The 27,988-nt window shown below is 41.2% G+C and overlaps 1 protein-coding gene across 6 annotated transcripts in view; it reads right to left on the bottom strand.

Moving 5' to 3' along the window:
* Window positions 1-12,358: 12,358 nt before the first annotated feature.
* DGKB (diacylglycerol kinase beta) overlaps window positions 12,359-27,988 on the bottom strand; it is a 235,168-nt gene continuing 219,538 nt past the window's right edge. For all 6 annotated transcript variants that reach the window (XM_044428758.1, XM_044428759.1, XM_044428760.1 and 3 more), the window contains 3 exons: window positions 22,368-22,488; window positions 20,378-20,438; window positions 12,359-12,514 (listed from right to left, as the gene is read on the bottom strand). In XM_044428758.1, coding sequence (XP_044284693.1) covers window positions 12,407-12,514; window positions 20,378-20,438; window positions 22,368-22,488 — 290 coding nt within the window. In that variant the 3' untranslated portion in view covers window positions 12,359-12,406. The remainder of the gene's footprint in view (window positions 12,515-20,377; window positions 20,439-22,367; window positions 22,489-27,988) is intronic.

Here is a 27,988-nt window from a genome sequence, read left to right as displayed (position 1 = left end):
TCCTTCGCTACCATGCCTCATGCCAGATATTTTTTCCAGATGGTCAGTTTTGGCCTGCTAAATGTAGTGCCTGAGGGAGAAGGAAAACACAATTGGACCTGGTATAAGTCTATGTTCCCATCCTATTCCCCTTTCTGCCCCTGTCGTTATCCCCCTTCCCCAAGATGCTACCTGAGGGAGGCAACTTTTAAAGTTCTTTTTGGCTGGAAAAGGCCAGGAGCACAGACATCGGAGTCCCAGCTCTGAGATCACAGGATCTCGGAGGCTGAAGAATCTGAGGAGGCCAAAGGACTGCACCTTAGTCATGCTTTCAGTTTCAGAACTTTGAAACTGAAACTGTAATATTTATTTTTCATATTTGGGTCTCACCTTTCCCAAGAACAGTGTACATGGAATTATCCTATTTAACCCCCTGTGTGACAGAGAGAATGAGTATGAGGAGAGGGACAGAAAAAAGTAACTGCCTAATACAGGATAATTCAATGAATTTCAGCAGGTTTTGAAGCCAAATATCTCCAGCCCAAATCCCACATTAGATCCACTGTGCCATTTATCATTCTAGATTAATATTTCCCTATGTACAGAGGTAAAGTTTGATTCCCTTTGTAGATAACTCAGGTTTTTTCACTATAGGTAAAGAATGAGCCTCTTCTGTGTATAATCATTATACCCAAATTGTAAACATGCCTTTAAGTGCTGCAGATATTTTTAAGGCCCTATCCTGTATTAATATTCCTCATGGAAATCTGAGTCTGATTCCTTGCCAGCCCCAAAGGTCACTTCATAATGGAGAAATAAGCGTGTCCTAAACTTCTTATCCAAACTGTTACAAACTGCTGCATCTGTCACTTGCTGAAATTTTTGGCATTGCTACAGATAAATGAAGCTTCTTTGCCATAAGATGAGTAAGAAATCGCTTCCAATCAAGCAGACTGGTGTTCGTGTTCTCTTTTTCTCCAGCTCATGCCTTTCTATTGAGTGGGGCATGATTGGCACAGCTAATCTAGAAGAGTCTTTAGATTTTATTGGAAGACACAAAACACATCCTTATCCAAGTTCCTTGAAGTTTTATCTACATTTCTCATGATGAAGATTTAAGTCAATCATGCAACTTTTTAGGAAGCACGGGGTAAACATTGCATATGAGTGTATGAGAGGTGTGCCTATATTTCTTCCTTCAACCTTGGTCCCATTTTGTGCAAATTCTCCTTTTTTATGTTTATATTTTGTAAAATGCCTTGTCTGGTTGGAAGATGAAACTAAGAACACTCCCTGTGCAAGCTGTATGATACATTTGCTTCCCATAAGTTCCTTTCATGTAACTGAGTAAAGTAGGGGTGGGGAGAAGATAGACTGTATTGACTTGCAAATCTCTGAGTTTGACTCCCAATTGCTTAACATGCTTGACTTCATGCAGGCCCACGTGGGTGCGAGATCCAGGCCCAGGTGGGCAGAAGGGTTCTGTTGCACTCATGCCTACTTGTGGCTTTCCCACAGGTAGCTACTTGGCCACTGCGGCTTGTATGTTCCTAACAAAAGCAACATCAAGAAGATTTAGCCACACTTCAAATTTTTCCACTGAAATGACCGGAGGTCGTTCATGAAATATTATGACTCTTACCCAATTATATCCTTAACAACAGCACTTTCAATAATTCCTGTTAACAGACTGGTAGCTAGTGTAGCTCTTTAATGATTTTGGAGTAACATGCTCTGAAACCTTCACACAACTCAAGATCCTTGCAGCAGCATTTGAAGTTTCCAAATAATCTTCAAAGGCACCTCCACACAAGGCAGCCATGTAAGTAAGAAAAGATGGTGTGAACGTGAGCACTCCTGTCCTCTCCTGAACTGGGTGCGGGTGGTAGACGAGCCTAAGTACAGCAGAAGAGCTTTTGGAGACAGCTGCCACTTTAGCCAAGGTAATTCCATCCAAAAAAACTAACATCCATCACAGGAATGTGCGTTATCCTGACCAGATTATGTTCTAACTTCCCACTGACTTCAGAGTTCAGTTTCACAGGAGTGAGATGGAAAGGAGAAAAGGAGCTGCACATATCGGTGACTGCCATCCCAAGCCTCAGATGATCTTCCTTGGGCATTTCATGCAGATTGACGTAAAAACAAGATGGAAACCAATGGGACGCAGCAGACCAAAGTCAAGAAGTCTCCATGCACTACCTTCTGGAATGTACTCAGAATCAGAACCACTGCAATCCCACTTTACTGGTGTCTGGAGAAAACTTCTTCATGTTGCCAAACAATACATGGGTTGATGATACAGAAGACAAAACACTGAGGGTGCCATCAAATGTCTTCCTGTACCCCTGGCTTCCCAGTAGCACTGGGACCATGATAAGGTGTGACTGGGCTCAGAACTGGTCCTGGAAAAAAATGAGCCGTGTTCTGGCATTTAATTATTTTATTTATTTATTTATTTATTTTTGGATTTATATCCTGCCTTTTTCCTACAAAGGGCTCAAGGCAGCTTACATCATTCTCCTTCTCCATCTTATCCCCACAACAACAACAGCCCTGTGAGGTAGGTTGGGCTGAGAGTCTGTGACTGGCCCAAAGTCACCCAGTTGGCTGAGCGGGGACTAGAACCCAGATCCTCTGAGTCCCAGTCCCATGCTCTTAACCACTGCACCACACTGGCTCTCACTACACCACACTGGCTCACTATTTGAACAAAATCATTTGCTTTCCCTAGCCTGATCCAAGTTTGCCCCGAGGATTTTCTTGTGCTTGTCTTCGCTTTTGCTTGCATTTGCCTTCATATTAAAGGAGGGGACCATGATGCACTGAGCTACCCTGTTGATTGAAATGAGTAAGGAGTGCACCAATGCAGAGGAGCTTTCTGGGTTTACCAGAACACACATGATGCTCTGGATTGTTTTTTAAGCATTAAGAAAAGACAAATATAAGCACAAGTCAAAGAAAACCATGGAATTAACTTTATTGATTTTCTCTCCATGGGTGATATAAAAAAAAGGCCTGGAAGTTAGGGTAGAATGGAAATATGGAGCTCACTTGATCTCTTTTTGCAGGCTTCTGAAAAACCCTTGGGTTCCACTTTCTCTCCCTCCAACACAGAACTGTGTACAAATGTGCTGAGCAGCACTCTGCAAATATTTAGCTTCTTCTTGATTCCAGTGTCAAAACACTGGCGTGTAATTCCACAAAAATATGCATAACTTACCATTTTTAACCATACATTGTAGTTGGTTTTCTCCCTTCTTTGGAAGTTTCAATGTTCTGGGAAACTAGCTTGTTTTGAAGGCATTTGTTGATGTTTGTCTCCTGCTTTCAGAATCTCTTTCTGTTAAATGAACCTGCTCCTCAAAGTAATCCCTGAAGGAAACTGAAGTTAATAGGAATGGATTTGTTTAGCTAAAAATAGATTACTAACAAATTTCTTAGTTTTTCTTTTTTTAAAAAAATGCCTTGCACATTCATGGCATAGTTATAATATAATATATCACATTTAAGTGTCATGATTTCCCAGTGGGAACTGTACTGTGGTGAGATACTGAGAAATCTTTACTCATCTCCTCTGGAGAGATAACATTTCCCAGAGTTCCTTGGAAGAGTAGGAGAATGCCAATTACCGGAAAGAATGCTGGTGCCCTGTGCAGTATAGCCCTTTTTGCTTCTGTTGGGGTGCAAAATATAGGAACTTTGATTCCTTATTCAGGTAGCTCAGCCAGTTGTTAAATAAGGGACAGTAGTGCAGAGTCAATTTCAGCATTATATTTAAATTGTTTAGAAGGGAAAACAGCTCAATGCAAGAGGCTCCCCACCACTTCACACAAAAAACACAGGTTCAGTCCATGGCCTTTCCAGTTCAAAAAGTAACAGGTAGCACATCCTCTGCCTGAGACCCTGAGAGCTGCTGCCAGTCACAGCAAACAATACCGGGTTAGCTGAAAAAAGTAGGCTATGAGAATATGGTGAGAACCATATTGGCATCATAAGCCCTCGTCTTGGGGGTTCAGCTCTTCTAGACAACCAAAACATCCATATAGGGCCTTCTGGGCCTTATTCTGGAGGAAAAGAAATCCTCAGGGAAGAGGGTGGTCTGAATGGGAGGGCTCTTCAGTAACTCCTTTATCGTGGCCAGACCACTACATGCTGTTGCTTGTTCGTTCATTCCTTTATTATACTTGTACTGGAAGTTACAACATAGCCCAAGGGCTCTCGGGGCTCTCACAAGTTTATATTTGCTTCTATGAGTAAGCATTCTCTGAGGAACTATGGAGTCCAACTGGCCTCTTGGGATCTGGGGACAATGAAACAGCTTGAGAGAGAACTGAAAGACACGCAGTTAAAAAATAAAAGCCAAACCAAATTGTGCATAGGAAGAGTTCATGATTAAGAGTTCACCATCTTTTCTGTGGTGGTGACAGTCAAGGAGTTACAATGTTTCACTACCACTGCATACTTGGAGAGCTATTCTGAAAACCCTTTCCTGTTGCTTTGGAGCCAACTGTTACTTGTCTGGTATGAAGATATGTGGGAACCATCAGAAGCCTTACTTTTCAACAGGGAAAGAATAACTAGCCATTTCCAAGGAGTCACAATGCCTTTTTGAAAGAGAAATTGGTTCTAGTGGTCTTGCAGAAAGCAACTGAATGATCACACAACTCCAAGCACTATTGGATGAAACTGATTATCTGGATCCATTCTCTCTGGACCAATCTTCCACTGCTGGAAAGAAGACACTCAGAGACAAACTCCGACCCAGGTAAAGTGAACCTGTGCAGGAAGAACGTTCTCTGTCCCTGGGCTGTGACAAATAATGGTGGTGACTGCTCTAACTTTCCTAATGCAGCTGTCTGATATAATTGCTATCTGATGAGAAGACTTATGCTGGGTAGAATTGCTATCTATACCTTGAGCACCAACTTGATAGCCATCCATTAAAAAGCTGCAATGTTTCTCAGCATACAGATGCATTAATGTCAAATGCCTCTTCAGCTGAGCTTTTGCACACCCTGCAGCAATTACCAGCCCGAGGGTCCTGCCAGAGAACAAAGCATGGGCAGGCATGAACTTTGCATTGTCCTGCTATCCAGCATGACCCCAAGAGCATTCCCAGCTCCATCCCTCTCCCTTGCCTGACACAAGAACCCAGTCCTGAAACTTCAATCTGACAGTGCTTCTGTCAGCTACTGATGGGGATGCAAACATCATGGCACTGAATCCCCTGTAGTAACTGTAGACTCTTGCCCTCTCTTCCCCAGCTCCTGAGGGGCAGCTATGGTAACACGAGGGCCATGGCATTAGGACCCTCAGAGATGCTGCTAAAACAGGGGAACTACAAATTGCCTTTTCCTTGGTTTACACATGGACGTCAGTTGTCATGATTTCCGAAATCAGTTTTAATTAAATCTGCCCTCCATACAATGTGCCGCACTTCAGCTGTGTAGCAGAGAACACATTAATTTCCCCTGACTCCCAGTAATCTTGCTCTGTTTTATCCTGTTAACATCTTGTTCTAGCAAACACCGATGGGAAATAACAGGTGTTAGCAAAGAAACAATACAGAGGAGCTTTAGTGGGACTTAATGAAAGCACTTGCCTTATTTTCTATGCTTTAATAATTTTTTTTTTTTTTTGATGTTTTGAGAAACTTGCTCTTACTTGGATCGTGATGAACCTCAGTCTGTTCATTTAGGCTACATGGGGAGTCACCCACAGCTATGCCCAACTGAGATATTTTCTGCTTTAGGGTTGTAATTTCTTCCCGTCAGGGGATGAATGCTATTAGTGGGGATATGTGAGGTAGAATTGTGCCAGCCACGGTGTTTCCTGTAGTGGAGATTTCAGAAGCAATGCGTGCTGAATTTCTGGCTGTTCCACAAGTGTGAAGGTTGTAGAAGTTCTTCATCCTATGACATCCAGCAATCTGGATAGGGATTGTGCCCTAACTAATGGGAGAGCAATCCCATGACCATTAGACAGCAGCTAGAAGGTCAAGGGACTTCTCCAAGTCCCAGTTTCAATGTAAGAAAGCAGCTCCAAGTTGCAGCTGGAACATTGAGCCTATGCACCCTCACAGAACCTTGCCAGCTGTGATTCTGAGGTCAGAAAAGCACTCTTAGAGAGAAGGTTCTAGGAGGAAATCCTGCTGGTGCCTCAGCTTCCTCCTCTTCCTTTCCTGCCAGGAGAAGCACAGAGGCAACTTTTGCCTCCATGCTCTTCCTGCCCTATGTAGTTCCGCGGGATCAGTGGGTTTTGGCCCTCTCCATTGGATTGCATTCGAACTGCCTAAAGGAGCTGCATATGTGTATTCTACTCATTGATTAGACATTGCAGATAACTAATGGATATTTCTATATTTAAACCAACAGTAAGAAACTAGCATCTGCCATTTTAAAAAATGTTTGCCAAAGAGTCATTGTGCCAAAGAGCTGTTCTAAGTCTTCTTAGAATTATGAACAGTTTGTACCTTTTGCAGAGAGAAAAAAAATACTAGCAGAAAGAACAGAACCATGCCTTGTAGTCAATAAGACAGAACATTTATTTAAGTAATTCTGTGTCCTCCCTCATCTGTAATTACAGCATTAGCGACTTGTCTGGAAAGATCTAATGTAGTGGTACAATTCACAGTTGCCCTTTGCAATAATGCATTACAAATACCTAATAAAGCTGAATATAACATTCTGGCTAATAAGAGACACATGTAAAAAGAGTTGGTCAGTACCTGCTAACTTCAGAAATCCCAAATGGCATCTATTATCTAGCTCATAATTCTAAACCCCCTCCCTGACTCTGTCCCTAATGTAAATGGCACCCCCCCCCCACAACACACACACAGAAGCCATAGAAACACAGTTAAAATTGGGTGGAAATGGAATTTCCCATCTTTCAGATTTATTCATCAGTTTGGCACACATCCTAATAGTGTTCTACATTTTTTTCAAACAGTCTGTTCAGTTTGTCTATGGCATGTTCTTAAATTGTACGTTGGCCTTCTTTATCTGATGGGTTGGACTACAACTCTTGTCATTATCCAGCACAGCCAGTGGGGATGGTGATTGTGAAATGTAATCTGTAGTCCAACACATCTGGAGGCCTCCTGTGGTGACCTGGTACCTATGGCTAACCTGGCTAGAGCTACAAGGCCTAGGGCAGCAAAGCCAACTGCTACCAGTTACCATCATCAAAAGTAAGACCAATGCAGTGCTCTGGGTCCCATGGAAACAAGTGGTCAGGACTCTGCTGGAATCTCTTGCATTGGACTTCTTTGCAGCCCTCTTGTGTCCTTAGGGCAGCACAGCACATATTAATTTTGCTCAGCACATTGTATTTATTCAACCTGGTTAAGTCACTGTAAGCATGACGAATAACATAGTGCATGTCCTCCTCCCATCACCTCCACTGCACCCAGGCTGCAGTTTGGTGAAAACAGGGTAAAATATCTATTAAGGATTCAGGCAAACTTTGCAGAAATTGGTTCATTTCAAAGCACAAAATAATGTGGTTTATAGTGGCAAATGGCGAGTAAACAGAAAAACACAGTCTAACAATTCACAGCCCTGCTTTAAGCTGCCTACTGGTTCTTTGAAAACCTGTGATCCTGGTGGTGGATTTTTTCTATTGCCCGGGTCATGCCCTTCTTCTCTTTCTGGCACAACTATACTCTAGCACCTGCACCAAAGAAAAGAATCCTTCCACTCAGTGAACTATATTTCTTTGCGTTCTTCCCACCACGCATCACAGAAATTGATTTAAGGAATTGGATATTCCTTAAAAGAATTGTATGATATGGAACCCAGTGTTCAACTTCAACCCAGAGATGGATCCTCAAAGAGACCTCATTGGGTGTGCTCTTGAGATAATCACAGCCAGGACATATCAGCATCTTTTCTGTTCTTAGCCGAGAGCTGCAGTTGATTGTGAAATGGAGGTTTCTTCCTCTTATACCCAAATAAGATGGGCTTAATATGGCCTGGATGAATGGACCAATCTAGGCCATTCTAGGTTAATCATAATGGTACCAGGCTGTTGCATGTGGTTCTGCCATTTCAGCTTCAGTAGTGAGACCTTTACAGAAGAGTAACTAACTGTATTTATTAATTTTATTACATTTTTTGCAACATAAAAATGCAGAAACAGTTATGGTAAGTATTCCTTGAAAAGGTACAATTGAGTAGTTATTGGGAAATATATATATATCAGACTTGAATAACTATGATAATCATACACACACATGCACACAAACAAATCTGATGTGTGTGTGGTATATAGATATAAGATATATTCTGCATGGTCTTGCCCAGCAAAATATCTTGTCTTTCATCTGTTGCTATAGCTTTTTCTTTGTCTCAAATCACTGCCTTCATTCACTTCGAAGATGCCCATTCTCAACCACCATGAGGTCAGTCAATGCCCTGCATCTCAGGCTTGCAGCTTCCTGGCAGAACACTGACCATACAATATCATATGGGTATCCTTTTGTGTGTCCATGTGCCTTCTAAAAAACCAACACCACTTTCACAACTGTCTCTGGAATGAATTTATCTTCAAATTTGTAAATAAGCACTGTATGGGTGACCTGCCATTCACAGATAGTCATCATTCATAAACAAATTAATGATGATGCAGAGATTCTGTGACAATATTGCTTAAAAGGTTTTTGTGAGTTTTCTCAAAAGTAGTGGCAGGGATTCTGGATAAGTACCTGCATGTTCCCTCTCTGCAGCTTAAAGGCAGTGACTTGTTCTGCATACATTTAAAAAGCAATGCAAAGGGGCAGAGGCATATAGCTAGATAAAACAGAAATGCTACTTCCTACACCTTGAAGGCAGCCTATGAGCTTGGGTTAACTGTTTTGGCCTAAGCCTATGCCCAGAAGAGCAGAGACACAAAGTCTCATGCAGCTAGAGACAGGCAAACTTGTCTATATTCAGATCTCAGTCCCTGGGGTTGGCAATTTCAGTGAACAGCGCTCCATGTTTATTTGAAAGCAGCACTCAGTAAATATTGAATTGTGCTAGTCTATCATCAACACAGGTGTTGTTTTTTTTCTTTTTTCTGTAAATACCAAAACGCTGTGGTTACTGCTTACTCTTTCATATGACTCACTCCTGAGAAGCTCTTCCCAAGGTGCTTCTTTAGCAAGTTCTGAATCATAGAAAGAAAACATGAGAAGTGCCTGGATGTTGGCAGTGTCTTCAGGGGGCAAGGCGATCTGCTGCAGAGGGGAAAACATCTGTATGATATTAGGCATTTTGGGGAACAGGAGAGACAGCGGGCAAAAGCATGGTTTGCGCTACTCAGAAGATGGGATGAAACTTTTATCATTCCCTTCTTTCATTTAATACCACATGCAACAACTGACATTCAGCAAGGTATGATTTTATAAAATGTGGTCTGCGTTTTGTGAGCCGAAGAGAGAACCCTTCCCAACAAGACAGGAAGATGATTTACTGCTTGGGAGCCTAAATTCCCATACCAGTGCCATTCCCCTGTTTGATAATTTTTGGCTATTTCTACTGAATAGATGAAGCCCAGATTTGTAAAATGTCTGTAATAAATAAAATGGTTCTAAAATACCACCAGCTGCTTCCACATCCTGAATTCAGGGGAGGTCCTTTTGTTTACTCTGCCATCCATATTAACACATAAATAAGTTGCATTGTGTTCAAATGGTATTACTCCCAGGGATATCCAACTACAACCTTAGAAGAACAAAGAGTTCTGTATCTTTGTGGAAACACAATCCGTGGCTCTTTACTTACAGGATCATATGGAAATCTAAGTCCCTTCACTGTTGTCTGGAGATACTCTCATTCTAGTTGTTCTCTCTGCACCATCCTCCTGGGATGTAGGAGCACAGATTTCTGTATTTCATTCTGATCATCCCTCAGTACATTTCTGCAGGAACTTTAAACAATTTTGCATAGAAATAATCACATTTTAAAGGCGGTTTATCTGAGAAATCAACAGAGGGGCATCAGGGCAAGCCAAAGGTATCTTGATTGTTGCTTTGTAGATCAGTTCAGGTGCCCCATTCCTACCCCTTTCTATTCCATGTAGAAAACCCAGCTGCATGGTCAGTTGAATCTGGAAGTGCAACAGCAATGTAGGCCAGACATGAAGGCCTCAGGGCAGGCTGCAGGGCCTGTGGTTCTCCTCCATCTCTGGCTGCCACCTCCCAACAACTGCCTGACTCTGCCTGATGATAGGGCTGTCCTTACAGAGCACAGACAAGAACTATATTCTTATATTCTGTATAAATGCTGCTGCTGAATACAGTATGTTAGAATACTCTATCATCATGTGAAAATATTTATTACCTCTAAGCGTGATTTCGTAAAATCAGTCATGTGATACAGAATCAGCAAGATGCATCTGCCTTAGAATCATGAGTAACTGAAGTAGCCATTGCATCAAACGTAGGTGTACATTCATACATAGCGAACAAGAGAATAACAGATTTTATACTAGTATAAGTGCAATTGCTAACATCACTGGACCCATAGATTATACAGCCTTAAGTTCAGCAACAGACATCTCATTTCTCAGCCTAATGCTGAATACATCAATTAGTATTTCTCTGCTCATGATTACTGAACATTAAGAATAATTTTCATATACATTGTCTTCACCAAGCAATACACAGCCTCTGTGTTCATCTTCAATTACATACAGACAAAGTCAACAAAATCCTATAATGTACTCAAACTGTATCTAATGTACTTACATCCATGAGCAATACTGTGCACAACAGAAAGATTAAAAGTTTGCATTTCATAAGGATGAATCAATAAGAAAGGAGATTTCATAAATTATTAGCAATCTATGGTATAGATTAAAAGGTGGGAGGATATTAATAAATCATGCATTTCAAGAGAATTACTTTCCTTGGTAGAATGTTTGAAAGCAAAGCATGCAAGAATGAAACTTGAATAACTCTCAGCTAAGGGAAAGAAATCACAGTGGATTGGATCCAGACTTACTCATGCTTAGTAGAGTAGACCCAGTGAATCAATGGTACATCAACAATCAAATGAATCATGATTTAACTTAAGTCCCATTGATTTCAATGTGCTGAAGTATAATTAAACTGGTTCTAACCCCAATGACTTCTCCCAAAAGCATTTCAGTATAGACATATATCCATATTTTACTTCATATGCAACACTGAAATTGTTGGCTGGTCCATCCTTGTCTGTAAGACAGTGGCCATTTAATTCACACAAAACAAGCTGCATTGCCATTTCCAAGCTGTAAATGCATTTTTCAGGGATCAAAGATAAAAAGAGTCATTACAGCAGAAATTCTTGGATTAAACAAATCAAACAGAAAGGCAGCAGTACAATCAGGTACTTTGTGATCATGGAGCTTGCTAATGTGTAGAAATGCTTCAAGGTGAGCCTGTTACTAAGATTTTAAAGAAATGGCAGTTATCATCCACCCTTCACACATTACATTTTTTCAGGATGTACAAGTATATTTTTAGGTGTTCATTTAACATAATTGATGTGTGAATGTGACAGATATTTGGAAACACACATACCATATGCTTGTCAGAGAAGGAGAGATCAGAGGTCAGGAGACATTCACAGTTGGCAACAAACCTAAGTTTTCTTCTTGTACTATGTGAAATGGCCCACTAGCTCAGAAACACAGTAGAAATTTGCCTTTACCTGCACGCTACTCTGTGAGCCTACATTTCTGGTGGAAATGTTTATAAACATGATAACAGTGTGGAACATAAATAGCCCAATATTAAAGAGCCTTTCTTGGAAGTAAATCCCTTTCCGTGACTGGAATGTACTTCCTGTTAGGTATGCTTCTGAGTGAAGACCGAGGTGAATGAATTGTTCACGTTTCAGGTTTGAAATGATTCAATCTAAACCAATCTGAGCCAGGTTTAGGCGGGACTACTGGACAATACTGGGCTAGAGGGTTAGTTATTCATCAGCATTAAGCAGAAAGAGAATCAACCCAAGGCTGTAATAAGCCTCACAGTAATGAATCTTTTCTCAGAATTGGCCCCAAGCAGCCCAATGAGTTAAGTATGCCATCTGAAAGAGCAATCTGAACTAAGCAGGTTGAGGAGCATATCCTATGAAAATTACATTTTCAACAGTGTTGCATTTTTCTAATCCATGGCATATTTATTCTGTAAATTAGTAATGGTAATGCATGCAACAAAAATATGCTTTATCACTTTATGTAAACATTAGCTTTCTTCATGCAAAATGCCTACAAAACTGTGGCAATAAATTATTCTAATAGCATCATTTTACATTAGCTCAGTCACAGAAACTGTTATTCTAGATTCCATGATTATGCAGTAGAGAACATTTTAAAAACCCTTGAAAGGTTTCCAGCATACATATTCCAAATCCCTGCTAATTTGATTTGGTAAGGATTTAACTAAAGAAGCTTATTCTTTGCTGCAGTTCCTTGTTCTGTTAATGATGGAAGAGAAGAGGCCAGTTTTGGGAGGTGGTCCCATCAGGATTGGAGCTTGATTCTTGTGAGTAATTTTTATCTGGTGGGAGAGAAAAGAGTTTTTCTGTTTGGTTAGCTAATCACAAGAAGTGGTTATTTTAAGTTACTTTCTTGCTAGTTTACACACTTTTAACATGCAATGTATTTAAAAGGAAGCATTCGATCTTCCTCGTTGTATGAATGTATTTTAAATAGATTAGCCATTATAGACTGGATCATCATTGGAGTGCCCCAAAGAGTTCGCCAACCCCCCCACTGACTATGCACTACTAAGGAAGCTTGCAACACTCTAAAGATGTTGTTTCCTAAAATACCAGGGAAGGATGCTACGGGTACTATACTATTAATGGCTCCCTTGATGGTTGTAAGCCCCTGAACTCAGAGGCCTACAAGCATCCAGTAGGAGTGGCAGAGGTGGTATCTGCCTCCCTACACCTCCCAATCCGCATTTCAACTAGACCCCAATTTTGGCTGCCTAGCTGAGTCAGACTGGAGAGGGAGAAAGGGGTCTGGAACACCATTGGGATGCCTCTAGTCCTGGGATGCCTCCAGTCTTTCCCTTCCCTCTCTCCAAAGGTGCTTTTTGGACCTCAAAGAGGCAGCCAGCACAGTTCTTTCCTCATGTCTCTGAGTGGGAGAAGAGAACTGAGGCTGATGCTCTGTGTCCAACTTTGGATCTGGGAATGTGAAGTATCCTATGGCCTCCTAGAAGCAGTCATACAAGGGATCATGCAATGAAAGTGGAGAGAGCAGATAAAACACAGCCTTTACAAAGAAGCAGATACCTAGCAAACAAAGCCTAGGAGAATAAAAACATATTTACCCACTAGTGAAAGATAGCTAAAGTGGTGGCCATCTGTGCTTTGTAGGACAAGGTGTCCCACAGTGTCGTTGCTGTCAGTGGGGAGGATCTGCCTCTTGTTACCATCTACTATGTCTCCTCCATAGGTGGAGCCTTCAACACTATATACCTAATTACTGGCACTTGTAAAAAAGTTGTTGCCACCGTTTCTTTTCCCCCTTTACATAGTTAAATAACAAAAGCTAATTTGATGTATATATTTACAATCTGCAGAGGTTTCTAAAATTTTGATTTGCCATTTGCTCCAACAATAGAAAAATCTTACACTTAGTTTCGCAAACATGCAAAGAATCAGAAAAATTACACAGCACTGATGCAAGTTACATAAGAATCAGAAAGAGCAAGGACAATGTCCTTCAGCAGAGGTCTGAGGACAAGTTTTCCATTACTGTCATCCTGATTCAATACACCAACTTAACACTTAACACATTTGCCTCAAGTTGCTAGATCTCTTAGCCAAAACCTAGGACATCCTCTTAATTTGAAAAATCTGTACGGAGTTTCTTTCACCTTCCACAACAACTTATAACTCACTATTATTCTGCATCACCATGATAAATCTTATTTTCCTGCTGTACAAAATACAACTTTGATCTGTCATTTGCCAAATGTTTGCAAGAAGGATGGTTGTGAATTTTTCACTCACTATCACCACTGAGTCTCTAAAGATTTGATCTTTCATATCACTTTAGTTGTTGGAATTAGTTGCAACCCATAGCTTGTATGTTCTTTGATATCATTTATGTTCTCTTATTATTCCTTATCCAAATTGCTATGCACCAACATGTAAGTCCAAAAGTCCCCACGGCCTTTTGCACCTTTCTGCCACTACTGAAAAAAAATCTGCAGACTTGTAAGTCAAAGGCTCCTTGATATACCTTTTGCCCACACGTGTGCAAAAACCCAACAGAATCAAGTCATATACTGTGACCCAAGAAACTGAATAAGGTTATGTTCCTATTGCTGGGTCCATGGATCCTCAGAGGAATGCTGTCTCATAGAGATAAGGTAATGCATCCAGTTCCGTGTGGTATCTCGTGGCTGGTGTGGCTGCTTCTCCCCTCTGGGCCATTGTTGTGTCCAATGTGCCTGCTATTCCTCCATCAGGATGATCATGCATTTGTGTGCATCAAGTATTAAAAATGGACACTTGATTATAGTAGCATTGCTGCTAATCACATTGTCCATTGCACTTAACATTAACTTCAATGCTTCATTTCAAAATAACCATGAGGAATTAAAGTCAAAACCGAACATACTAAAAAGGTCAAAAATGATGAAGTAGCATTCTAATTTGTTAATTAATTGATAATAAAACCAAATCAAATATTGAAAGGCCTGTTTAAAACACTATGAAAGACTACTTTATAGCTACCCATTTTGATTTCTTTGATATAAAACTAGAAATCACCTTAAATGAGACAACCTTAGCGTAGATTATGTCTCCAATTTTCTCTAATTCAAGTCTAAATTAGAGAAGACATTTTATGAATGTATGCTATGCTCAAAGCTAATTGAAAGCAATTATCAAAGTGGCATTTTGTCTGTGACTTTAAGATACATTGTAAGATAATAAATGATTCTCATTATGTAATAAAAAGGTCACATCTTGCCTTTGGGCTAGTGACGCGAACAGTTTTTCAAAAGCTATCTGAGACATTTTCTTTAGTGAACTACGACTAATACAAAAACCATCACTTATTAAATATCAGTTGTCATCTGCACAGTATCCACATCACAAATGAGTATTTCTTTCAAAAAGAAACACCGCCTCATTAAAACTGGCAAAAATATATCTCTTAAAGTGCATACCTGACATTTTCAAGCTAAAATGAATATCCTTCACTTGTCATTCACTAATAGTAATGAAACAAAAAAGTACACTAAGAGGAAAGGCTCATTAAAATAGGGAATAGGCTGCTTCTTGTGGTAGAAATTTACTTTACAATTGAGAGAGACAGAAATATAAAAATCTCAACAGGATAAGTGGGTTTTATTGAACTCTTCTGGAATTTCAGCATACCCTGCCATAGGATCACATATGAAGAAGAGACACAGAACTGTATTCATTATCCTATCAAGATCCCTATAATATCTAGGGCTGTAATCTTATATACACTTACACCCTGGAGTGTACCTTATTGAACTAAATGGATCCTACTTCTGAGTTGACTTATATTGGACTGCACTACAATATGGGGCTTTAGAGTACAATTGTTAGTGCCCAATTCATTCTGTAATGTCTACCAATTCTTCTGAACAAGGCACCTTTTGGGGTATTGGGTGTCATGTATTTCTTCACAAGAGAAATCATTCTGGCATGAGAAGGTGGATTCTACTCATTTCATTGGTCAGTATCCAACTCAACACAAGGGCGGACATAAATTATGTTGCTGTGGTGTAAATGACATAATGTCAAGCTAGTGCCATGGTCTTCCTCAGAAACTCACTATACCAGCTATACCACTTTTGGTGTTGTACTAGAAAGCATTTGTGCGAGTGCAATGTAATTTATGTTAACATTTACATTAGCACAGTCCCAACATGAATACAATGGGTCTACTTTTTGTTCAATAGGTCTACTCCAAATATTAGTAAATCTGCAATTTACACAGTCGTTTTTGTTATATTTGCATAATCCTAAATGGAAATTGTATAAATAGCAGGAACTAAACATAAATTAAGACACAATTTCTAGGCTCTTGTCCCAAGTTGTGAGCTATTAAAAGATCAGCCTGGCAATGGTCTACCACCACCAAACCACCAAATTACTCTGAACCTTTAGATTGTATTACAGTTTAAGTAGAAGTGATATAATCTTTAGAATTATTTATTTATCTATTATGTTTATACCCTGCCTTTTTTCCTTTCAAGGAACTCAAAGTAGCATGTATAATTCTCCTCCTCATCTCCTCGCTTTTATCCTCACAACAACAACCTGTCATGAGCCAGAGTTTCTCCTCCATGCATTCAAAAGCCACAGGCCTTTTTCCATGCAAAGTGTTCTTGATTGACCCAAAAGCACAAAACACCCAGAACGAATCTCTGAACCTGCACGGAGTGGTTTGCAGAACCCAATCCAGTAAGCACCTCCAGGAATTCTTTATGAGGGTGCCTGGACCCCATCCCTTTGGGAAGGGCCTTCTGAAAGTGGGCACACCTCCTCTGCACACACTGATCCTCTAACTGGGCCACCCTCAGCTGCTACTTTTGCACCAAGGGGTCAAGAGCTGGGGCTGCCTGGTCTGTGTCCGAGAAACTCCTCTGTTCCAGGTCCTGTCCTGCCAGCTGTACAACTTGGTTACTGACTGCCCACCTGGGGAGCTTGGCCTTGAGATAAGCACCTCTGCTTCTCTCGTCCCAGAGTCTTGGCTTTGCCCACATTGCCAGCCCCGCCCCAGCCACACTTCACATTCTGATTCTGACTCTTCTGCAGCTCAGCCAGCAGTCCTTGAGAACGAGTGCCCAGTGCTGCCATGTGTCTCACTCCCAGCATTGCCCTCAGATGTGAATCCTATCCATGCTGATGCTTTGCTACCATTTGGGAAACAATATTATCAATTCAGACATCACATTAAGCTTCTTTAGCCATGATTTGATATGAAGTATGCTTTGAAACAGAGCTGATTACTAAGGAAATATAGTTGCATAAGAAGCAAAGTCAGTAGTTAACAAAACCGTGTCAGCCCCCAGAGATTCAGAGATGGTACACACACTCCACCACGACTACCACCATTTATTTAATCATGCCAGCTTGTTCTTGGAATAGCAAAGTTTTCTTTGCAGGCTTAAGGAACATGCGATTGATGCTGGTGGGTACTTGTGCTTTGCTCTAGTCCCCAAGGAAGACCAAGTAAAAAGAAGGTAAAAATTTAAAAAAGGTTGGTTTGGGAGACAGGCATGAAAATAACGTAGTTGCAGAAAACTTTCTAAATCTCCTAGATGGTATTTGAGGATTGCTGATATGCAAGGGAATGAGGACCTTAAAAGCAAGAGAAATGTAATTCCTAGACCTTAGATTGAATGACAGGCCATTAAATATAGAACAAGTCCTAGGGGAATGTACAGTGAAGATTAAATCCTATGGAGATTTAAACAGAAAAGAAGTCCTACAACTTCCAGCATGCCCCAGCTAGTATTGCTGGGTGGGGCAGAACTTTTTTCTGTCTCAACAAGCATACGATTTGTGTCCATATGACTTTTGACCTCAGTATCTAAGGGAACAATCCTATTCATGTCTAGTAAGAAAGAAGTTTTTTAACTCTTAAAATCGTCTGAGCAGCATTGCTAGCTGGGGCATTCTGGGAGCTGTTGGCCTTTTTTTCTGTTGTTGCATACATAAGATCATTTTGTACCCTAGGTTTTCTATCATGCAAGCATACAACACTTGGTCTACACTCTACATAATGTTGGCCTTGCTCTGTAATCCAGCCCAGTGCTTTAAAATACAGATCTTGGGATAGTTCACTTAAAACAATTTCTTAGCAATATCATTGCACCAACTGAAATTAAATATAATTAGTTTGGCATTAATTAAGCTCTAATAATATACTCTAGTATCTCTCCTAAATAGTGTGATCCGTTTCCCCTTCATACAGGTAAATTGCAAAACATGGTGGTGTCATCATAATTTTTAAACACACTGAGAAAGTTACAGAGCTGCAAAATTAAAATAAATGATTAATGGCATTTTTTCATGTTTTATACTAATAGGTATTGCTGAGCCTTTAAATTAATAAAGCTGTCAAGTTCATGGTTGTTACAGGATCCAGCACAGAATCAAAATGGAAATTATGTATTCCACAAACACCTAAAGATGACACTTTGGAATATTTTAAATTTTAATTAGTAGGTGCAATTGTTTTGCCCCTCCCCCACCTTTAAGCCACTACAAATTAATTGGCAATTAGTCACAACTAATTCTTTTCTTAACAATCTTAAATGGAAAGGTAGGTGATTACATCTCAGCACAGTTGTCTAAGGTGCAGAAAGCACACATGCAGTAAATTGCATTGTCAATTATAATTTTTTATAAAGAAGTTGTTGTTGAAATTAAGAAAAATTATGCATAGGTAAACACAAATCATGTATGCACAATGTTGTAGGGGACACAAGAATAATCTCCAACCACACAGTGTCAGGACTCAAATGTATGCAAATTAGAGAAGTTCAAGAGGGGCTAAATGTATACTGTAAACTATTAAAGGCAAGTTGAGTGCTTGTTCCACTGTATGCCATTTCTTCCTAAATTTATGCTTAATCCCACCACCCTGAGTGTGCTTCTGTGTGTCTTTGGTTTGTGACTAGATGTGACTGTTCTGCACACAAATCTTCGGCACACAGAGGCCCATGTAGTGCAAGCATACGAGGAAGACACATGTATGCCTTGAAGCACTCTGTAGTTCTGGAGAGAAAGATGTGTTTTGGACTTTGTACAGGAGGATTGAATAGGAGAGTAAAAACACTTTCAGATAAAGACATGAGGCAACTGCCTGGGGAACAGCCACAACTTCATTAACTACAAAAAGTTCTACAAGCAACATGAACAGCCATGTCTGGAGCCATACAGTAATTTGGATCCCCAGGTCCAAAGTCAGAGACACCACTCCAGCCATGAAGCTGGGACCCTCCTTGCAGTGATAGTGGAAAGAACTGTGCCACCTGCCTGTCTGAGGTTAGAAAAGTGACCTTGGGGGGCAGGTAAAAGGGACATTCTGGGAGGCAAGGAAGGGACGAGATTGGGCTGCCACAGGATAAGATGGTGCTCCAGCCTCCTTCCTTCCCATTCCAAAGTACCTCTGCTAGACTGTCATTCCAGAGCAGGGCTATGGGGAGGTGGCGATCATAGACTCATAGAATAGTAGAGTTGGAAGGGGCCAAGCCCCTGCTGGTGCAGGACACCAATTTCCACCACCCCACTCAGATGACTGTCCAGTTTCCCCTTGAATGTCTGTAGTCTGGGAGAATCCATGACCTCTCTAGGCAACCGTGAGAAAACTTTTCCTGATATCTAGCCTGAACCTGTTTCTACTTCTGCTCTACACTGGATGCAAGCAATCTTTGAGCATGGAAGGTTATGAGCATTGAGGACTGAGCCATTAGTGCATCAAGTTATTAGTTATTCAAATATTTTATTAACCAATGCCATAAGGCCTTTGTTTTGTATTTCCACTTGTATTGCATTGTCATTTTCTTTGTATGGTGTTATTAGTTTTTATTGTTTTTTTATCCTGTAATTGTGAGCTGCCCAGAGATGCAGTGGCATGATGCAGTGGCATACAAACATTTTAAATAAATAAATAAAATAATAAGTATGGCCAGTCCACCCCTTTACCCCTGCAATCACTGTTCCCATCAGACTTTGTTAGCATGGCCAATGTTCACAAAGGATGGCAAGTTTGGGAATGTTGCTTAAGGATACTCCAGGAAATCATTGCATCAACTCCTACAGAGCAATCCTGGTTCAAGATGGGGCTTAAAGATGCCATGATCTGTCCAGGAAAACCCCAAAATGGAGGACAAGTGGCCTTTAAATGGCACTAAAGACTTTCTTGACTGTTTTAATGCTTAAACACTAGCATATCTGCTGGTGGTTTTGGAGGTGTGGCAGCTATCCCACATTCTCCTCTGCACCATGGATAAATTTACTTGATTATTTAATCAGAGCTGCTGAAGTCTTTCCAGTGCCTTGCATGGATTTGTATAAGAATCAATAAAAAGGTTTGAAGGGGCAGAACTTTCCACCTTATCTAAGAATTTTTTCAGGAAAGGTAAAACACACACACACACACCATGAAAGAGGATTTCATGCACACAGTTGCACATTGTATCCAAATAATTTTTATACTGAAATCTGTGCAGAAGACAATAGGATTGTAGCCAAGTTTGTTAATTATGAAACTAGTGCTGATTACACTAGAAGATTGAGTGAATAACATGATATTTAGCTTCATGCAATGTAACAGAATGGCATTATAATACTCATATTTTTATCATAGCTTTGACCAACATCGTATCTCATACTGATCAAGATGTACTTACTGTACAAGGTGTTTGCATCCATGGCTCCCCATCAATCTGCATAGGCAGAGACTTGCTAGTCCTAGACCAAAACAGTTATAGGGAAAAGAGTGTCTGAAGAAGATAAAGTGCATGTTTCTAAGCAGACAGCACACTGTCTTCCCACCCAGAGACATTCAAAGTTGCACATATAGCTTCCAGTGACAGATCTGATCACAGACACAAAATAAGACATGACCTGCTACATTTAGAAAAGTACACTATGTACATTTCACTCTTACACTACGTATATCTTTATACCAAGTCCAAAATAAATCCCCAGATTACAAATATTTGGATCCAACTGAGGGCTTACTGATATAACCAATTGTGGCTCAAGTGAGGATGCTTCCAGGAGGAAGGGTTCTGGCACCACCAACCAGAGGGACTTGTGAAGTAATCTCTCCCCCCGCCTACTTTCTTTTTCTTAACAGATTTTCTATGGTAAGGAAAAACGATGGAAAACATGCTGGGGGAACATAGGAGAGGTGCAGGTTGTTGAAATTGGCATCTGGACCTTCCGCCAACTTATGTGAATGGAGCACATTTTTGAAAATATCTGGAAGTGGGTGGATGAGCAACACCTTACAACATGCAAGCACACAGACACAATCCCACCACTACTTCACCACACAACAGCATGGCTTGGCTTCATCATATCAAAGGGGGGCCAAAACAGTTGCATGGGTAGTCCTGGGTATCAGTCAGATTAAGTCAGCCTAGCCTATGGATGATGCCTTTAGCCTATGAGATTGTGCCATGGCTAAACTGAGCAATTGATCTGAATCCCCAACTATGATGAGCAACCTAGGAAGATACTCTGTTAGCAATGATTTAGTAATGGCATACCCAAATTCTTATCAGCCTCCCACAGCTTTAAAATGGTAATCATAGAATAGTGTAGAAAAGAAAGCAACAAGGATGTTTGGATTGCCACTGCTTTGAGGGTGGTAGAGAAAATCGTTGCTCTTCTAATGGTTATTGAATGTGGAATGCTCCTGGTGAGGGTCTGTGCCAGACACGCCCTCTTCCAGCATACGCCATTGTAGCCTACCCATATTGAATACTCCCTCATACACAAGTCAGTCCTCATTCCTTGCTCACTTGTGCTGTTCTCCCCCAGTTAGGACTCACCCCACACCATATATTCTTTTTACTTCTGCTAAGTCCTTAGAACTCTGCCAACGCTTCCCTCTTCTGCAGTTTTGACTGTACAATGATAGACACTTCAACAATGAGTTTGTCATTATTATGAAGGACTGATTCTGTTCATAGGACACTGTTTTTGAGAGGCCTTGCCTCCTCCTAGCCCTTTGAAAGTAAGGGCAGGAGTGGAACTAGGTTCTCAGATTGAACCTGAATATGAAACTATGTCCTGAAAGTTTGATCCTGATAGTTCAGTTTTCAGGTCTGACTCCACTATGCCTTCTCCATCTTTCCTATATTAAGGAAATAATAGAGTTTGAATTTGGAGTACTTGTTGCATGAAGCAAGTTTCATATGCCTATTTTCCAAGTTGAATAGAGCTCTCACATTTAAAAATGGCAAATGGAATGCTAAATAGTCTAGTTGATAAAAGAATGTTTGGGAAATCTTGTTGGATTTAGTCAATGTTCCACCTAATCTAGCATCCCATTTTTACACTGGCTAAGAAGATATATCCCATTAACTTCGTATTTAGAGGCACACTGCCTCTGATATTGGAGGGTCTCCACATTTATCATGATGCCTAGTAGCTAGCTATCCAGTCTGAATTCCTCTTTTAAATGCATCTAGATAGTGACCATCACCACTTTTCATGGTAGTGTGATCCATAAATTGATTAAATGCAGTGTGACGAAATATTTCCTCGGTTTGTGTGCCCTGAATCTCCTCCCGATCAGTTGTATTGGAAGAACCCAGGTCCTACAGGCACATTACCCAGATAGTGAATTCACAACTCCAGTTATGCTGGGAGAAATATGGCTCCTACCTTATGATAACTGATGCACATTGAGCAAGTCGTCTTCCAGCACTTTTCAGTCCAGTGTATATTTGACCCATCTCCATGGCTCCCTCCAGACCAACCACTTCCACCAGCTGATCACTCAAATCTGAAAGCAAAATGTGTAGCTCTTAGGCTTGAATAAGAAGTTGTGGAAGATTCATGGCTACTAGTGATACAGCAGCATCATGTCTCATTCTCCCACTCTTTCCAGCAATATCTAAGAATAAAAATGTGAAATGCAAAACTTTGTATCACTAAGAGTGCTTGAAATAGAGGAGGACATGATAAATTGCACCTGGGTTTTGGAGGCAGCTGCATTTGCTCTCTAATCTCTACTTCTGGCTCCCAAGTCAAGTTTAAATGCTTACATATCCTCAAGTTACTTAATGCATGCAAAACCAGCCCAAGTTGTGAAGGTCAGCTTTTGGTATTTTGATGTAAACCACAATATGCTGGCTTAATAGCTCCCTGTTCTCTCCTCCTCCTGCTTCAGCCTTTAAAATCTCTAACTTACTGGTATCCAAATACCTCACAATGCACAGACAGTGCAGCAGTTTCCAAAGTTTCTTTGACTAATGGGATCAATTACAGGAGTAATATTTTTTTGCTATGAAGAGAGATGAGCTTGTAACAACATCACATTTAATAATTTGGACATTTCAACAATTCTTGCCAAATTTTTATGGCAAGATGTTTCACAGTAAGTGCAGTTTATAAGAATGATCCCTTGAAACAGAAGTGATGGGCTTATCAGGAATATTTTGTCTTGGAGTGTTACAACATGTCGATTCAAAGAGAAAATCTGGAGCAGCATAAATCAAAGTAAAACTGAAGGCTACTTTCACAAAAGCTATTTTCTTTGACCATAAGATACAGAATGTATGTTCAGACTCTTCAAAAGAGGTAAAAAGAGGAAATTAACATTTAAATAGAAGTGCACACTGGAGGTGATGGAAGAGACCAAGGATTGCTTGGATGTAGTGTTCCTGGTTTAAAAGTCATAGTTTATTAAACTGAAAGTCCACACACTTTTTCCTTATGGGCTGGTTCTACAGTGTTCAGTATTGGTCTCTTTAACCTACAGTTTCCCAATATGCCTGAAATAGGAAATCATGGCTTAATGTCAGTTTAGTAAGCAGGCTCTGAAGCCATAATCAAACCATGATTAAAGATCCTAGTTCGTAAACCAACATTAAATAGATTTTTACCCCCTGTTGACATAATGTGAAACTGCGGATTAAAGAGGCCAAGATTGTAGTTCTGAAATGGTACTAAAGAAGAGGAGGTGTGATGAGGAACCCAGGGAGTTGATTCAGTTGATGAAGAATGCAGTTGGATCTGGAAGCTCATGCTTTGCATACAGGCTGCCAGGGCCATCTCAAGCCATTTTTCAGCCTGAGGTGGAACATCAAAGGGTGCCAACTGCAACCCCACCTCCAGTGAAGGTGCTTAGTACCCAAGTCCAACTGTGTATTCTTCACCCGAAGTAGAAAATCCCATAGGCTATGTGGTGCAGTGGCTAAGAGTGCAGGATTTGTACCCAGGTGATCAGGGTTCTAGTCCCCATTCAGCCATGGAGCCAACTGGGTGACCTTGGGCCAGTCACAGACTCTCACCAAACCCACCTCACAGGGTTGTTGTGGAGGTAAGATTGAGAGCTGGAGGAGAATGATGTAAGCATCAAAGACAAAAGGTGGGATATACATCTAATAAATGAATGCATAAACAAACAGACTTTTCTTCCCTTCCCTGGCAGCAAAAATACAACAACAATAAGCTAACAATTCATTGCCTCTTCATGACATTACAGATCTGTCACCTGAAGTGACCGGCTCACTCTGCCTCATGGAATAGCTATACCTGCAGCATGCTGAAAGGCTCCTCTCATCCATCTTCCAATTCATACCATCTTCTAATTTAGGGCTCCCACGTCAGAAGGGGCAAGAAGCCCAGCAGATTGCCCAGCTGAGCCTGTCTAATCAGTACTGACACCAACTTGTTCCAATGCACTTCTGCTTACAAAGCAAGCCATTTGGGTATTTTTTTCTTACCACTGGAGGCATTTGTTGCAAACGGCTGTTGCAACTAGATATGGCTGGAATTTGCATAAAATTCAATTGCAATCCCTGCAATTTGTATGAACACAACTGCAAACTGTGAGTGCCTTTTACACAAATTTGCCTTTCAAAATATGTAAACTGTGGTCCACTATACAAGGGAACGTAACCTTCCCCCAACTTGGCCCATTTTTGGCTCTTGAGTCTGGGAAGTGCATTACAGTTCCTCAGGGACGCCCATGCCTATTGGCACCAACGTAGCAAACTATTGCAAGTAAGTGAAGGCTCTCATGCAAACTCAAGCATCTTTATTCAAAACTAGGCACCACTGAGTACAGCAGGGCTTAATCCCTAGCAAGGAGCTTTAGGAGTGCAGTCCTATAGCCTGATCCTGTATTAAAAATAAGCTTTACCCTGTTCAGTGGGATTTATTCCTGTTAATGTGTACACAGGACCGGAGTGTTAGACACTAATTGTCTTCACCCAGAACTGGCTCTAAGACATATCACATTCAAGAAGGCTTAATTCTGAGTGGACATGTTTTCAAAGGTGCAACAGGCTGCTGTCTACTTTGTTAGCACAGATATAACACATATTCTCACTAATCTGAAAATGATTAACATTATTTGAAGGAATGTAAACTTATTTTATTCCCCTGGTTCTGCACTGAATTTGTTGCCATGAACAGATGGACAAAGAAGAGAAACATTTTATTTCAGTTCAGAATTGTGCCTAGTGCCCATGCTTCATAGATTGGTAATTAATATGAAATTTCCTGGAAAATATTCTCACAGGTATGATAGAAAGAAGACTCAACACACACTTGTTATTTATGCATAATCAGCCATGCTTATTATTTATAAATAACAGGGCATAAGTTATGCAAAGTATAAATTTAGGTTCCCATATTTTAAAGCAAAAGAATTAGTTTAGTTGGAAGCATTTCCCACTACCCCCTGTTAGTGCTTTGGTGGGGGGGGGGGGGAGTTAAGGTTTACCTCAGGGTTGTTGAATGAAAATTGCACAAGCAATGCATTTAGAACTTCTAAACAAGCATTGTTTAGGTTTTAATGTGAATATTCAATCACAAATCTTTAAGATACAGTTCTATGGCCTTCCCTCCTGTACTCTCTGAGTTGGGATTTCTACACCTGTTTCCCAGGTTGCAACTGGGCCTTGCAGGGCAAAAGGAGTGTGCCAGGGGCTGGGAATGGGAGGAATCTGGTGCCCAGGATTTATGCTGAGTCCTACTCCATTGCTGGCACTTAAAAATAAAATAAATTAAAATAGCTGGCACAAGGCACAGGGAACACCAACACCACTATGTGTCATTCTAGCCATAAGATCCACATAAGCCTCCAAGTTCAGAGGTTTGGTGATTAGTACAAATCAAATATGCACTCAGCCTTCTAAGGATCAAGCAGCACATATGGAAACAGAGTTCTGCATATCATTAGCCCCCTTCATTGACTTCCATATGCATAAGAGAACGTCACACTGAAACTCCATAACTGGATTGGATGGCCTAGGAAGTTGGCTGCTCTGGAGTGCTGCACTGCCACTCCCTTCCGAAGGAAAAGACTGCTTCAAGCAAACGTCCAGTACAATTCTGCAAAGCACTGCCCACCCAGGCTTGTTCTGAGGACCCAGAGGCATGAGGTGGGTAGGCTCTCTGAAGAGCTGCACCAGTAGCTTTCTTGCAGTGGCAATACAACAAGGCTGCCTCACTCTGAGGGGTCCTACTAAGAGCAAGCCATGGCAAGAGGTTTTGGGCTGCCCCTGCCTGAGTCAGGTAGGAAGTTGGGCTACAGGGCCCACCATGTCCCCTCAAGCTCAGATTTTATGCTTCTAGGAGAGTGTGTCAACCAACCTCTCCACTCTGCATACTGCTCTGGTATACAGCTCTACAGGTGAAGATTGAGACTGTGCCCCCACCATCATATACTTGATCAGTCTGAAGCTACGTGGTTATACATGACCATCTGAAGTTGCTTTGGTCCATCTACGTCAGTGACATCTCCCCTGATTGGTAGCAGCTCTTCATGATCACAGGCAGAGGCTGGTGACTCATACACTACAGCTTGTCTTTCAAGGTTTATCAGCGCTATCCATGGTGCTGAAGTCCATCCCCTAATAGGTTCACTATCTTCTATAAAGTTCAGAATGAAAGCTGCCATGCCCCACTCACATAGGCATTACCAACCTCTCTGAGCAGGGCTCTTCTAAGCCCTTGTGCTCCTTTGAGTTGCAGAGGCTTGTAACTGAACCCAGGACATACTCCATTAAAGAGTTTGTGCTCTGGCACTGAACAAATGCTTCAGTGCATTATTGAACCCCCTCGACTTTCAGATGGAGCAAATGAAAAATAAACACTGAAAACAACACGAGAAGCAGTGAGCATGAACTAAAGGGAAGCTGATTTAGAATCATAAAGTCATGACATTGAAGAATTTGGAAGTGATCTAATCCAACATCCTCCTCTGTGCAAGATAGTCAAATCTTGAGCACTCAATTGATGGCTGTGCAGAGCCCAAACCCCAAAATAAATCTGTTCCATTGGTTGACATACGTACCCATTTCAGTCAGCAGAACAGGAAGAGCTGTGAATTGCACTGCCCTCTCCCCTGTTCCTACCAGGTGGGCCTGCCACTGCCTCCCTGCCCCTTCCAGCAGGTACTCTTGAGAACCCTGCCAGCCTGTCTCGTGGAATTTAGAGAGGCAGGTACCAGCAGGGTGCTCTGCAGCAATTTCCTGAACGCAATGCCAGCTGCAGCCACCTGCTGGCACCAGCCTGCTCTACCAGCTTGGTTGGCCACTGCCTCACTCGCTCAGGTTCCTCACTCCTGCACACCTGGCCTCTCCTACCTTGTGCCCCAGCCCCGGGAATTCTGATGAGGTTGGCCTAGTGGGTAGGCCAGCTGAGTGAGCAGGTGAACAGCAGGAGACACTGGCCAGGCCTGGCTGGTTCCGTTGTCACACTGCTCTTCCTGCAAAGACATGCCTCCCAATATCTAACTGAAAAGTGCCCTCCTTTAACTCTTCCTTTTCCATTTGGCAATTAAAAACATGTTTCGTCTTCTTCAGCCCTTCAGATATTCAAAGATTGCTATCATGTCCTGCTTCAGTCCCCAGGCTAAATATACCTGGACCTTCCACCATTTTCTCATAGGCCTTGCTATATATACTCTTGACCACATGCATTGCCCTCCTCTAAAGCTGCTCAAATTGTCTACACTCTTCTTCAAATGCAGAGTCCAGAAATGGTACTTTAGAAGTGATCTGACCAGTGTAGAATAAATTGGAATCATGACTTTTCATGTCTGGAAAGATATTATGTATCAAAAGTCATTTTAGGCCATTTTGTAGTAACACCACACTGCTGACTCTTGTTTGACTGCAAGCCTGATGGTACATAACATCAACAGATGCTGCTGAAGTACAATTTCCATCATCCTTTCATAAATTGGGACTCAATAACAATAGGAGGGCCACAACCTCCCAGACCTAGTATATTAGACTGAACAACGGAGGCGTTTTCATGCTCACAGC

Source organism: Varanus komodoensis, unplaced genomic scaffold (genome assembly GCF_004798865.1).
Source record: "Varanus komodoensis strain SLA01 unplaced genomic scaffold, ASM479886v1 scaffold2, whole genome shotgun sequence".
Lineage (NCBI taxonomy): Eukaryota > Metazoa > Chordata > Lepidosauria > Squamata > Varanidae > Varanus > Varanus komodoensis.
This window is presented reverse-complemented; position numbering and strand designations above follow the sequence as displayed.